Below are 13,852 nucleotides of genomic sequence, written 5' to 3'. Positions count from 1 at the left end.
GAGTGTATAAACCTATGCAATTATGTGGTAGGGAAGAAGGGGGAACAGTGCCAGACAATGAACCATAAACTAAGTGCTAGCCATGTCCACACACTGGTAAGTGCCGTAACAACTTTACTGCTTGATAGCATAACCCTATGATATAGTACTATTATTATCTCCTTTAAATACAAAACAGGATGGAAATGTAATTTTAAAAGCCGTGTAAACAAGAATCAACACGCCCAGCCATGGCCTTAGAGGGAATGAGGCTACATAGGTATCAAGTATGAGCATGAACTTTGGCCATTCCAGTCCTGCCCCTGCCACTTAAACCCACCATCTATGGAGAGTGGGCAGGTCATTTAACATCATAGAGCTAATATTTGAGCTAAGCACTGACCAGAGCATTATTTCATTTAATCCACACAACTGCTCTATTAGGTGCTCTCCATTTCAGAGAATAAGAAGCTGACGTTTAGAGAAGCTAAACAATGTACCTCATATTTGAATTGGACGTCTGACTCTAGAACTGGTCTGTTCTCTTTCATTCAGTAGACCTACTAGCGCCATGCTTTTGCAAACACCAAAAAAGGACGTGTATAAAAGTACCATTCAAAACATTGAAACTAATGTTAAAATTAATATTATAAAATCAACTGAGACCATACAGAATTTCTTTAGAATTGAATACAGCTCATCACAATATCATTACTTAAATTTTTACTATGTAATCGTCACCCAAGCCCGAGGAAGGTCCTACTCTAATTTTTTACATGTTAAATTATGCGTTTTTATGAAACGCTGTTAAAGCAGCATAAGCAACTCTAAGAAGATGCAGTAGTGCCCTCCAGCTATGTTTAGCTGGTCCCCATGCCTGCCACAAGCCCAGCCACGCCATCACAGGGAACGCGACATGCTTTGAACACCAATGGAACCATTACTTTTGCGGAACAGGAATGTAAGAACAGTGCTGGTATGAGAGTTCTCCGAGAGAGAGCTGCAAATGAAATCATGTCCAACCTCACTACTGCCACAGATGAGCTAGCGTAGGACCTCCAGCCCCCGTTACTTTCCCTTGAGAGTGTTCGGGTAAACGCATGGGAGCAGGTTTGGCTGTATCCAGAGCTTTAGCGGGTGTTCGCTTTCTTCTGGGTGACTGGGGTCACCTCTCACATTCCAAATAAAAGAAGTCATTTTTCATTTGCTTTGCAAACGTTTATTGATGGCCTACCATCCTCCCAATATACATAATGCAGCAACAACACCAGCCTAGACCCAGCGCCCTCTATGCGTGTCCCAGGATCTGCCGGTGTGCGCGAACGGCGAGGGTGCCTGGAACCCCCACCCCGGAGCAGTGGGCGAGCCCCGCAGCCGCAGCGCCCGGCTTGCGCGCGCCCGAGGGCGGCACTGCCCCACGAACATGCACACGCACGGGAGCGCCGCGCTCCCGCGTCCCCGGCGCTGCGCCGGCGGCAGGCGCGGGCGGGAGCCCAGGAGTCTGAGCGGGAGGCGGGAGTACCAGACGGGGCGGGTGCCCGCGAGCGGCGCTCGTACTTACGCTCCTCGGCTCAGGAGGCCCCGCCCCTTCCCCGCCCATCTCTTCTCCCGCGCGCGGGCTCCGCGCGCCCCAAGCCGCGCGCGTGCGCGCGCGTGCGCAGGCCAGGGCCCTCCGGGGGCGGCCCCGTATACTCCATAGAAAGCGTCGCAAGGTCCCGGATTAACCCTTTCCTTGCTCGCCCATTTAGAGGCCCGGTCAGGTTCCGTGCCTGCGCAAGCCGGCGGCGCGCCTTCCCCCCAGCCCGCACCGCGCATGCACGGGAAGGGGGGGTGCCGGTGGGGGTGTTCACGGCCGGCTAGACATTCTGTGCTCGTGCAAGAGGAGGGCTGCTACCATCAGGGACGTGCACGATTCCCTCCCACCCCGCCCCCTCCCCAAACTCCAAAAAAAAAAAAAAATTCCAAAATACACTGCCACCCACCGTGCCCCCGCGCCCCGCGTCCAACCCGTCCCCGGCCTGCTTGCAGTGAGCGCGGGGAGCCCACGGCGAGTGTCTGTGGCTGTGCCAGGCTGCAGGTAAGCGCGGGCCGGGGGTGCGGAAGGGGCCCGGGCCTTCCGCGAGGCGGGCGCGGGGGCGCGGGGGCGGCTGGCCGCCGGCACGGCTGGGCGGCCCGGAAGAAGCGCGTTCTCGCCGAGCTCTGGGGCACCAGCCAGTTCCAGGATGTGCGGGCGGCCGCCAGCGGTGCGCTGCGAACGGGGCCAGTCATGGGCCGGGGCCGGGCCGGGCGTGGGGATCGGGCGCCGTAGGGGCCGCGCAGGCCGGCGAGCGGTCTCCGGCAGCGGCCGGGCGGCGGCGGCGGCGGCCCCGCGCGCGCGCTCGCCGAGTCTCGGCGGCGGAGTTCATGGCCGCCCCCGCTCGCACCGCCGCAGTGCACCGCGGTGGGGGTGGGGACGGCCCCGAGCCCGGCGCGGAGCGCGGCCCGCCGGGCGCCGCCCCTCCGAGCCTTGGGCCCCGCCGCGCCGCCCCCAGCTGCCTGCCGAGGAGGGGGCCGGGACCCCCGCGCTCGCACTCCCGGGTGCGCCCGCGGAGCTCGGAAGCCGGCCGCGCGCCGCCCCCGCCCCCGGCCGCGGGAGGGCGGGGGAGGGCCCGGCGCGAGCCGGCCGGGGAGTGCGCGGGGCGCGAGCTCCGGGCTCGCGGGGCGCGGCGCGGGGCTGCGGAGCCCGGCCGCACGCCCGCTCCCGCTCCCGCTCGCCGCCGTCGCCGCCGCGGGCCCTCCCGCTTTGGTTCGGAGCCGCGGCCCCCAGCCTGCGCTGGACTCCGATTATGAAAGGGAACGTGGCCCTTTCACCTCCCGGCTCCGAGGCTGGGAGCTTTTGTTTAGGAAAGGATGCAAGTGGCCTTATCCGTCCCCCCACCTCCGGGCCGAAAGAAATGAGAGCGAAGCCTGAGAGGCTCTCAAGTCCTTTTGGGTCTTGCGCTTCGTTCCCTGCTTCCTCCCCATCCCGAAGTTGCGAGCTTTCAACCGGGAAGTCGTGCGGCCGCCATTGTCGCGGCTGCTCCGGGGTAGGGGAGGCGGCTGCCGCTGCTTATGTAAGTTTGACTTTGCTGGAGCCCCCGCTCCCTGCTCCGTAAGGGCGGCCCAGTGCGCCAGCGGTTTGGAGAACCACCATAAAGGGGCGGCTTTGTTATGGAGGTGTAGTTGGGACTACATCTTTTCCTCCGCCTACGCAGATATTGGCAAGGGCTAGCTTCCAGCTTAACTCACCTGAACTTACTAACTGGAACATCTCAGTAGAAAGAAATGGTCCTCAGCGATCTGGAGAGTGGGAGCCAAATACCACAGTGGTCCAAAAAAAAAAAACAAAAAAAACACACCAACCCACCACAGTGGTATGTTGTCATGGGTACTGCAGGGCCACTCCTCTCCCTAGTCCCATGCACTTTTATCCCACAAGCCCTAGGGAGAGTTACAATAGTGGGAAGTGATTAGGTAGGAAGGTTTTGCGTGGCTGCCTTCCCTTGGAGGTGACTGCAGGCCGAGGCGCATCTGGGGGACAGTCAGAGTCCTTAGAAGTAATGTTGCCCAGCTCTCACACTGTGCAGATAAGAAACCCCCTGCTACTGTAGGCATCTTATTGGTGTGTTTGTTTTTCTGTAGAGGGAACTTTTGAGGGTTTTCAGAGTGTTGGTCTCACACCACAATTTTGTGTAAGAATATTGCAGCTCAGTCTCTTGGTCCCACGACACCAAAGTTTGTGTGGTCACTGGTCAGTGGAGGAAACATGTTTTTTTCAGGATATTGGTCTGCAGGATGGAGTCCCTCTGGTAAGAGTTAAAACTTCCCCAGAGCAAGAATTCTTTGAGCCTCCCTGTGGGGATTGAGGTGAAAACACCTGGATTTCTCGAATAAAACCAAAAAGACTAGTGTAGCTCCATGATATGTGCTATGCACACAGAATCACAGAAAGAAGAAAGCAGCTACTGTTCCTTCTCCAGTGTTAACTATTGGGGATGTTCACTTTTATAACTTTATTTTAAAATGTACATTCTATATGTTTATATGAACCTAGAGAGAAATGGGGAGGGCTACATACCCAGCAGGAAATGGTGGGGGTAGGGAAGACTTACTGGCTTTTTCTGTATCTATGTAGCTATCAGTATTTGTGCAAATATGGGCATGGCCTTTGTTTGTGAGAACTTCCTTAGTGGTTCTCTAACCCGTTCCTCCAATCCCGGTGTACAGCCCCTGCATGTCCCAAGTGCCACAGCCTTTATCTGTTCTCATTCATATCTGTTCAGAGCTGGACCTGATGCTGCCAGTCACCCTCCTCTCTGTTCCCAACCTGAAAATGGGTACATGTGCAAGTGGCAGGACAAGAAAGGAAAGTTTTATTTTTTAAAATCAATTCTTGAAAACATTCTTGTTTAGAATTTGGGATAGAGGAAGATTCTACCTTATTCTTGTTTGTCCTTTTCTCTTGTAGGACTGGCGTGCCCCTGATCAGAGTTATTCTGATCTGAAGAATTTGGTGTTTAAAGCATTAAGATAATAGCCTGAGTTGTTCATGGTAACTATAATTTTGGAAATATATATGTATATCAATTATGCATTAGCATTCTGTTTCTTTGTGGGGGAATGCTTTGTGAAATAAAAATGAAAACAATGTTTCAAAAAGAAAATACACAGAACAAATTATTTTAAGAAGGTAATTCTTTAACACGGTAGGTCTTCTGTGCCAGAGATCTCTCGTGCCAGTTCAGAATTTCTTTTGCTTATAAAATACTCACAGCACTTGTCTATTACATCCGGTCTTTTTTTTTTTTTTTTTTAAAGATTTTATTTATTTATTTGAGACAGAGAGAATGAGAGCACATGAGAGGGGGGAGGGTCAGAGGGAGAAGCAGGCTCCCTGCTGAGCAGGAAGCCCGATGTGGGACTCCATCCAGGGACTCCAGGATCATGACCTGAGCCGAAGGCAGTCGCTTAACCAACTGAGCCACCCAGGCGCCCTAGAACATCGGTCTTGATGACACTTTCATCTGGATGGCAGATAGATTGGCATCCAGATGGAATGAAGACGCTTATCACTGTCTTCCCAAATGCCATCCGAGGGTCATATTAAATCTTAACCCTCATTCAGAAGTGGCCCAAAGCTGGTGAGGAAAAAAGCAGAAGACAACACTAAGTGGAATATTTTGGCAGTGATCTCCCTTTTTGGTTCTGCAACAGTGATTTGTCTCTTCTGTCAAGGAAGTAGAACACTGAGCACTATTATTAGTTATTTCACCAAACCTCCTCTTCTGTATGTGGAATTAGAGTAGACACTACAGGAATAGAGCCTCCTTGCCTTAGACCTCTTTCTTAAGCCTTGAAGTTATCTGTTGTTATTACCTCTAGTTGTCAGGAAGCACAGGTTTTAGAGGTAGGTTGCCTGGATTTGAGTCCCAGCTCTCCAGTAAATGACTAGAATTTTGGATAGGTTGCTAAGCTCATCTAAAACGGGGGGCTACGAATGCCTTTTTTAAGGTTACTTGATCAGTACATTTGTGAAGACACGCAAAGCACATGGAACAGTGCCTGGCATGTATTATGTGCCTCATAAAAGTTGGTGTTATTACTAAGCAAATACTTTTTAAACTGGAGATACATAGAAATAACAAGATGAAAGTCCCTAAGTTGGGATCTTCTAGAACCACCTCTAAAATTGATTTTCTGAAATAGGTACTACAAATTGATCAGGAAATGAAAGTCTGCCTGTGTTTTGTGTATGGAAAAGTAGTGTTCATAATTATCAAACTCTCTTTTTGAACATTTTTTGTAGGAGTTTTTCATCAGTATGTCTGAAACCATTAAATATAATGACGATGATCATAAAACTCTGTTTCTGAAAACACTAAACGAACAACGCCTGGAAGGAGAATTCTGTGATATTGCTATTGTGGTTGAAGATGTGAAATTCAGAGCACACAGGTGTGTTCTTGCCGCCTGTAGCACCTACTTTAAAAAGCTTTTCAAGAAGCTTGAGGTTGATAGCTCTTCAGTAATAGAAATAGATTTTCTTCGTTCTGATATATTTGAAGAGGTCCTGAACTACATGTACACAGCAAAGATTTCTGTGAAAAAAGAGGATGTTAACTTAATGATGTCATCAGGTCAGATTCTCGGTATCCGATTTTTAGATAAACTCTGTTCTCAGAAGCGTGATGTATCTAGTCCCGACGAAAACAATGGCCAATCGAAAAGTAAGTATTGCCTCAAAATAAATCGCCCCATTGGAGATGCTGCTGACACTCAGGATGATGACGTGGAAGAAATTGGAGACCAGGATGACAGTCCCTCTGATGACACGGTAGAAGGCACCCCCCCGAGTCAGGAGGACGGCAAGTCGCCTACGACGACGCTCAGGGTTCAGGAAGCAATCCTGAAAGAGCTGGGGAGTGAGGAAGTTCGGAAGGTTAATTGCTACGGCCAGGAAGTAGAATCCATGGAGACCCCAGAATCGAAAGATTTGGGGTCCCAGACCCCTCAAGCCTTAACATTTAATGATGGAATGAGTGAAGTGAAGGATGAACAGACTCCAGGCTGGACGACGGCGGCCAGCGACATGAAGTTCGAGTACTTGCTTTATGGCCACCATCGGGAGCAGATCGCCTGCCAGGCGTGCGGGAAGACCTTCTCCGACGAAGGCAGGTTGAGGAAGCATGAAAAACTCCACACGGCCGACAGGCCGTTTGTTTGTGAAATGTGTACAAAAGGTTTTACCACACAGGCCCACCTGAAAGAACACCTCAAAATCCACACGGGCTATAAGCCGTACAGTTGTGAGGTGTGTGGAAAATCCTTTATCCGCGCCCCGGACTTGAAGAAGCACGAGAGAGTGCACAGCAATGAGAGACCATTTGCCTGCCACATGTGTGACAAAGCCTTCAAACACAAGTCCCACCTCAAAGACCATGAACGAAGACACAGAGGGGAAAAGCCTTTTGTCTGCGGCTCCTGCACCAAGGCGTTTGCCAAGGCATCTGATCTGAAAAGGCACGAGAACAATATGCACAGTGAGAGGAAGCAGGTCACCCCCAGTGCCATCCAGAGCGAGACAGAACAGTTGCAGGCGGCAGCGATGGCCGCCGAAGCGGAGCAGCAGTTGGAGACGATCGCCTGTAGCTAGAGGTGACAGGACAGGACCGCTTTGCCTGAGCCCTGGAGGTGGGACTGCACGGGTCCCAACACATGAGCGCCAGCCCCTGCATTTCTGTGGAAACTTACGGAGCATTGTACTCACTGGACTTAAGGCAGTGCTTGGTTAGGTATTTTGCAAACTTTGCAAGGAAATAGTGTTCCTTGGTTCTGACCAAACAGTCTCACTGTCCTGTCTGGTGTCTGGTAGTGATGTTGCCAGTAAGCCCTCCCCCCCCGCCCCCCTCTTTTTTTATGATTTTAATTTGAGAACTCCTGTGTCCAGTTCAGAAGTAAGAGACTTCTATTCCAGTTTTTGTAATTCCTCTCTATACTTGCTGACTGGCAAGTGTACTGCACAGAGCGATAATTGAGTAAATTGATTTCCTAATCATCATGATTCTATGGGACTTAGGGTCAAAAGAGCATTTTTAATAACTCGATAAAAGTACTTCATGCAGATGCAGAAAATACTGGTGGGTGGCTGACCAAGAACACTGCGCAGATAGGAAAACAAGTTCCAGAATTGCAGAACGGTATTGGATTTATATTTGGTTTGTTAATTTTATATCACTGTTTTTCACTGTTGTTGTGGACAAATGATGGTTGCTTTGCTAAAGTGTTTCTTCATTTTGATTGCCCACACCTACCCCAAAAGATGGAGTCACAAGTCCTGAACAGAGGCTGAGCAAACCCACAGGGATGATGGTGGTCTGGGGGCTGAGTTCTTTTTGTTCCTCTTTTTTGGGGTATTGCCACTCTGCAACAGATGCGGTTTCTGGGGTAGACCAGTTGTTAGAGGGATAGCAAAGGGGGAATAGGATCCTGGCTCTCAGGGATGAGGTTTTCATGTTTGCAACAGTTCCAAGGTTTTCTAGATCAAAATAATTCTTAATTGATTTTGAAATTGGATTTTTATTTAGGATCAAAATTAGGACAAGAACAGGTATGCTTCTTCAGATACATTTGTGTCACTTAAGAGAATGTCATCAAGCTTTTGGGCTCTCTGCAGCACGTGTTTATCCACAAAGGAGATGTAATATTGTTGCTTAAATTAATAAATTGAAAATCTTTTTAAGTGTGTAAATAGTGTAGAAGTGTTGGTCTTATGTATTTCAAGTAAAAGTAGACAGCTGCACCTTTTTTTTGCACATTGGATTAAAATAACTTCCATGAGCAACAAACATCGGTCTGTTTTTTAACCAATATTAAAGATTGTAAGACCAAATGTTTATTTTTTTGAAGTATATTTCATCATTGGTGGTTACAGTTTTAAGTAGAATTTGATTGCCATTTCATAGCCATAAACAGAATTATAAACACTGTTCCAATTTTGGTGTATGGAAACTTTTTAACCATTTCTTTAGGAATATATTGAAATACCAAAATAGTTTGAATTACTTTCTGTAACAAAGTGTTAGTCAATTATTTTAGAATGTACAATTTTAGAAAAATACCATTCTTTAAAATTTTTATTTTTGATTCCTAGAATTTTTTTCCAAGTTACATTAAAATAATTTCATTTCATAGCTTGTTGCATTAACACCTGTAATTACTATTGTGGGAGAAATTTTATTTTTAAAATTGATGTATATGTTATGCCCAAGATTGTAGGATGAAGATGCTACCTTTAAAGAGACTTATTTATTGGTAAAATGTTTACTTTAGTTTAAAATTAATTTAATTTCCTTTCTTTAAAGTTGTTTATTCTGTCCTAAAAGTAGTCCTGTCACTGTGTTTATATGCTGTTAGTGGAAGGGGACCTGATTGGCGTTCCTTGGCTGTTTTAACCAAAGCAAAGGAAAAATGATTTCACATCTTTGTTGATAACTACTTCAACAAACCATTTTTTGGGACTTCAGTTTTGTATATAAAAGAAAATATACTTCTATCATTCCTGTTTTCATTTTTTCATAGCAACCTCTCACACATCCAGGTTTCTACCAAAGCGCATTTTCTATGCTCTCTTCATCATGGTTCTACAGAGTTGCACGTTAAACCTTTGGTGTGGACGGACCCTCATTGAAACCGTATGGTCACGGTGCCACCCCCAAAAGAAAGCTTCGTTTTCAGCACTTGATTTGTATTGTGTAAATATCTATCATCTGTCCTATTTTGCATGAGAAACGTATTTGTGGTTTACTGTGTCTAACCAGGACTGGGTTTGTATGTGTGTTAGTGTGCATGTTTTCTTTGTTTTTTTGGTGGCAGCAAAGTCATGACGTGGTAGTTTTCCTGTCTTCTGGTGTTTCAGACTGCCCCTCCACCCAGCTGGCTTGAGTGGTCCCCTGGATGGTGAAGCCATCATGTTAGACCTCCAATCATAGGGAGTTAATCCTGAAATGCGCTTACACTTGAGTCTGTAGTGTGAGAGGAGAGGAAATTATAAATGTCAGCATTACTACCTTTTCATTTAAAAAGTCACCTACTTTTTTCTCTTTGTACAAAGAGAATGTCTACAGACTTGATTTTAACTTTTTTCCAAGTTGCAGTGTATTGGCAATGATTGAAGAAGAGAATTTTAGGAAGCCTGAAGTTTAGGTAATTGCCTGTTAATTAACTTGATCATGAATTTGGAATCGTTAGCAATTACAGAAGTCACCAACAGGTGATCTGGATACTAACAAATTCCTACTCTTGTTGAAAAAAAAAAATTGAGGTGAAGGAGAATGATGCAAATGTATGCAGTCTCCAATTTACTGGAATATGTTGTGGACAGCTGAGTGTAACTCAGTCATTGGGAACCTGGAGTTCATTTTCCTGAGTAATGCTGTTGGTGGTGATTAGTTCCCAGAGCAGATGAAAGCCTTCCCTGTAAGTGTGATAGAATGGTATATTGAAGGTTCTAGTTCTAGTCTCAAGTCTAAGTCCTGGGAATGAAGGAGTTGAAGCTTCCAGGGCAACGATTGGAGAACTCTCGCTTTCCTTTCTGTCGTTTACCTTTAACATCTACCTCCTTTTCTCCGCTGCCCAAACCCTCTACCTCCTCCCCACCCCCAGGAATGGGAGACAAGACATTAGGCTGGAGGAGACAAGGTGACCATTGACAACCGTTACAGAGGTGAGGGCCTAAACTCATTCTGCCTCGTATGTAAATCAAGGAACACCTTAGTGATAGGCAACTCTCTACCTCCCTGATGATAAACTGCCATTTATTTTGAGATAGCCCAAACTGCTCATTATTTCTTGAATTTTGTCTTCATTTTAGCATACCCCCTTGTAACTGGGAACTTCTCTCCCTTATTGGAACTATTCACAATAAATCTAACTCAATCTATTAGACAACACTTGAGATGGGTAAAGATAGTGTATCATTTATTGAACATATATTGAGCATTGTGTTTGAGGGTCTGGGCTGGATCCTGGAGATACAAAGGCAGAAGAGATTTGGCCCCTCCCCAGCAAGAGTGTGCTTCCTTTCTGGGTCTTGTGTTCTTTTTCAAAATGAGGATGCTATTAGCCCATCACCTATTGTCTATGATTCCTTGAAGGTCGCTGTACTGATCTTCTCTCAAGGATGGTAGATGTAATTTATCTGGGCCATGACAGCTTTCAGCAGTTGTGCTTTCATGATCTCTTGATTCAAGAGATATTCCCCATTACCAATATGTATGCAGAAGTTTTCAGCATAATAAGGAAATGTGGTTTAGTGGAAAGACTTCTGGAAGCAAACTTGAATTGGATCCTGGCTCTGCTTAGCAATTACCATGTAAATTTAGGCAAGTTCTTACTGCCCTGAGCCTTAGTTTAGTTTTGCCATTTCTAAAATCGTGATGGGGTTTTCTACTTCACAAGCTCATGTGAAGATTAAATGCAATAACCGGTGTGGAATATTGAGCCCAGTACCCACCCCGTTTTAGGTACACTGTAAATGTTCCCTTCCCAAAGGACATTCTCACTAGAGAAGTAGAAGCAAAATTGCAGTTCTCTTGTGACATCTGTCAGGTCTATAATCTTTAGCCCCAAGCTATAGACCTGAACCTCATTGAGTCTTCTTATTTGGAAGTGTTTACAGAAGCTATGTGTATTTTAGTATTTCTGTCATCTTCAGCCCCTTCGTGGCTTGGTTCTCACATACTCATATTCGTCTTAGAGTTGTCTTGGGTTCGGTGAGCTCCTGTAAACACTGGCGTCTGGATGGCTCCCTGCTTTCTGGGGAGATCATCTGATGGCAGGGTCAGAATTGCGATTTTGAGAGCTGGCTCTTGAGTTTCATATATGAAATCACTTAATTTTTTTAAATTTAATTTTACTTATTTATTTATTTATTTTAGAGCGAGGGGGGAGGTGTTGAGGGAGAGGAGGAGAGAATCCCAAGCAGACTCCCACACTGAGCGCAGAACCTGACACAGGGCTCCCCCTCAAGACCTTGAGATCACAGCCTGAGCCGAAACCAGGAGTCAGATGCTTACCCAACTGAGCCACCCAGTCGCCCCTTTTTAATTTTATTTTTAAGTAAACTCGCCAACCAAGTTGGGCTTGAACTCATGACTCTGAGATCAAGAGTCATATGCTCTACTTCGAGGCAGCCAGGCACTTGAAATCACTTAATTTTTTCTGATATGTTTATATTTGTTTTTCTAAAATTGGGTGTATTTCAGACCGCACTCAACCTTTCCCTTCCTAGTTTGTATGAATTCTAGGATGATCTGTAGCTTTCTCCCCAAAGAGACTTAACACTATTCCCCAAGAATTTTGGTTTTCCTTTTAGTTCCAGAATACCAGTTTACTAAGTCACTTTGCCCTTCTTTTGAGGATATTTCCATTAATCTTACATAAAATTCTTCCTCCAGAGTAAGATTCAAATGTATCAGTCAACAAATGTTTATTGAATACCTTGTGTGTGCCAGGCATTGAACCAGGCACTGGACATGTAACAAGACTGAAGCCAGTCCCACCCATGGAACTTACTATTCAGAGTGGAGTTAAATGATTGCCTTTCTAAGTTTTACAAAATTCTACAAAGATTTACAAATAATTATCAAAAATAAGCAAAATGCTTTTTAAAAAAATCTGTGGTATGTATTTTAATCCAGTTCACAGAACATACTTCAGAAAGTAAGGGGTTTAGATAAATAGTCATGAAATATGTGGTACCAAAAAGAACATTCTCAAATGATTTTTTTTGAATATATACTGGAAATGTATTGCTAAATATTACCGTTTCCATGGAATGATTCTCATTGTCTCTCATTGGTAATTTGGAAAAATGAATGGTAATATGAGACTAAGGTATACATACATATATATATATTTTTTTTTATTTGAGTAAAGCGATAGAAGTTTAGTAAGTGAAGATACAGAAAAAGCTCTCAACAGTGAGAGGGGTCCCGACAGGGTTGCCCTAAGGTATATTTCTTGAAAATAATGGATCTGGCATCAAGAAAGGGTATTGATGCAAAGAAAATTAGAAGTGTCAAAGAACAATAATCTGGGTTCCAGCTGTTTTTAACAAGTATAATAATAACTCAGAATGTTCTAATGGAGGGAGCTCCATGAGCAATCCAGAATATGCTCAGCAGCAGCTCTGAAATGACAACTGAGAGTCAGTAGGTATTCCCTTTGAGCCCACTGACAAGAAGGATGACAACATGCAGAGGGTAGGATAGCAAATAAGTTAATGGAAACCTGAATAGAAAAGATATTTCTTCTTTTGGTTTCAGATCACCATGAGACAGCCCAACATTCTGATGGAGTTCTGTGAAAGCATCTTAGGCTATTAAAATTATTTGGAATAGTCATTTTCTGTTTTCAGTCAGAGAACAGAAGCCTTAAAAAGATGATTTCTATAAGTGATTCTGAAGGGTCTGCTGGGTTTGTGTTTGCTTGTTTGCTTTCACATCTCACTTTGAACCTCCATCACTGGATAGTCAAGAGGCTCAGGAATTTAAAACCTAACATTGAGTATCTACCAGGTATCAGGCACCATACATACAATCTCTTCGTATGCCTTATGACCTCTCTGAGGAATACGTTATTACTGACAAAGACACCAAGTTTCGAAGAAGTTAAAAATCCTGCCAATGTCAAGTTGTTATCAGAGTCAGAACAGGAGATCAGGTCCATCTGCCTCTAGGTCCTGGGCCTCAGCCACTTTGTCAGTATGCCCTTAAACCAGGAAAGGAGCAACTGTGGTCACGCACACATCCTTACCAACTTCAACCCAGTGTTAGGGAGGTGCCGGGGGGGGGGGGGGCAGGGGGAGAGGGCATTTTTGTAAACAGTTGCCTTTAAGTTAGTCCCAATATCTTGACCTCTCCAAGACATTTCCCATGAGAAGGACCAAATCCGCCAACATTGTTTCACCTTGCTTCAGATGTAGGGGCTGCCCCCAGGTAATCTAGAAAACTGCAGGTAGAATGTCACAGACGCTTGCATGCAGCATGAAGCTACCCATCGGTCTTCACATGTTCCATTATCTGGTGAGCTGGAGAAACCCCATCAGGCCAAAGGCCAGACAGTTTGGTGCCAAAATTAACTGTAAAAATGGTAATCTATGTTAGGAGCTCTCCCCTGCCCCTTTAGGTGCTATATAATTAATCATTATTTCCCCAAAGTCACTTCTGTGAATTATGAGATCATGAGTTTTCTTATTTTTCTTTAAGTGATACCTTCTTTTTTTTAAAGATTTTATTTATTTGACAGAGAGAGGCACAGCGAGAGAGGGAACACAAGCAGGGGGAGTGGGAGAAGC

The 13,852-nt window shown here is 45.7% G+C and overlaps 1 protein-coding gene across 8 annotated transcripts; it reads left to right on the top strand.

Moving 5' to 3' along the window:
• Nucleotides 1-1,726: 1,726 nt before the first annotated feature.
• ZBTB14 (zinc finger and BTB domain containing 14) lies at nt 1,727-9,052 on the top strand. 8 transcript variants are annotated; one of them, XM_064577876.1, is made up of 5 exons: nt 2,632-3,071; nt 3,695-3,806; nt 4,281-4,365; nt 4,468-4,549; nt 5,804-9,052. In XM_064577876.1, the coding sequence occupies exons 4-5, from the start codon at nt 4,547-4,549 to the stop codon at nt 7,148-7,150; spliced, it is 1,350 nt and encodes a 449-aa protein (XP_064433946.1). In that variant the 5' UTR covers nt 2,632-3,071; nt 3,695-3,806; nt 4,281-4,365; nt 4,468-4,546; the 3' UTR covers nt 7,151-9,052. The 8 variants fall into 8 exon arrangements, with proteins under 8 accessions (XP_064433945.1, XP_045742959.1, XP_064433949.1 ...); XM_064577875.1 differs by lacking the exons at nt 2,632-3,071; nt 3,695-3,806 and adding an exon at nt 1,727-2,056; XM_064577877.1 differs by lacking the exon at nt 3,695-3,806.
• The last annotated feature ends 4,800 nt before the right edge of the window (nt 9,053-13,852 follow it).

This window comes from Mirounga angustirostris, unplaced genomic scaffold, assembly GCF_029215605.1.
Source record: "Mirounga angustirostris isolate CCGP_5_RB_7025 unplaced genomic scaffold, mMirAng1.0.hap1 SCAF_14, whole genome shotgun sequence".
Lineage (NCBI taxonomy): Eukaryota > Metazoa > Chordata > Mammalia > Carnivora > Phocidae > Mirounga > Mirounga angustirostris.
This window is presented reverse-complemented; position numbering and strand designations above follow the sequence as displayed.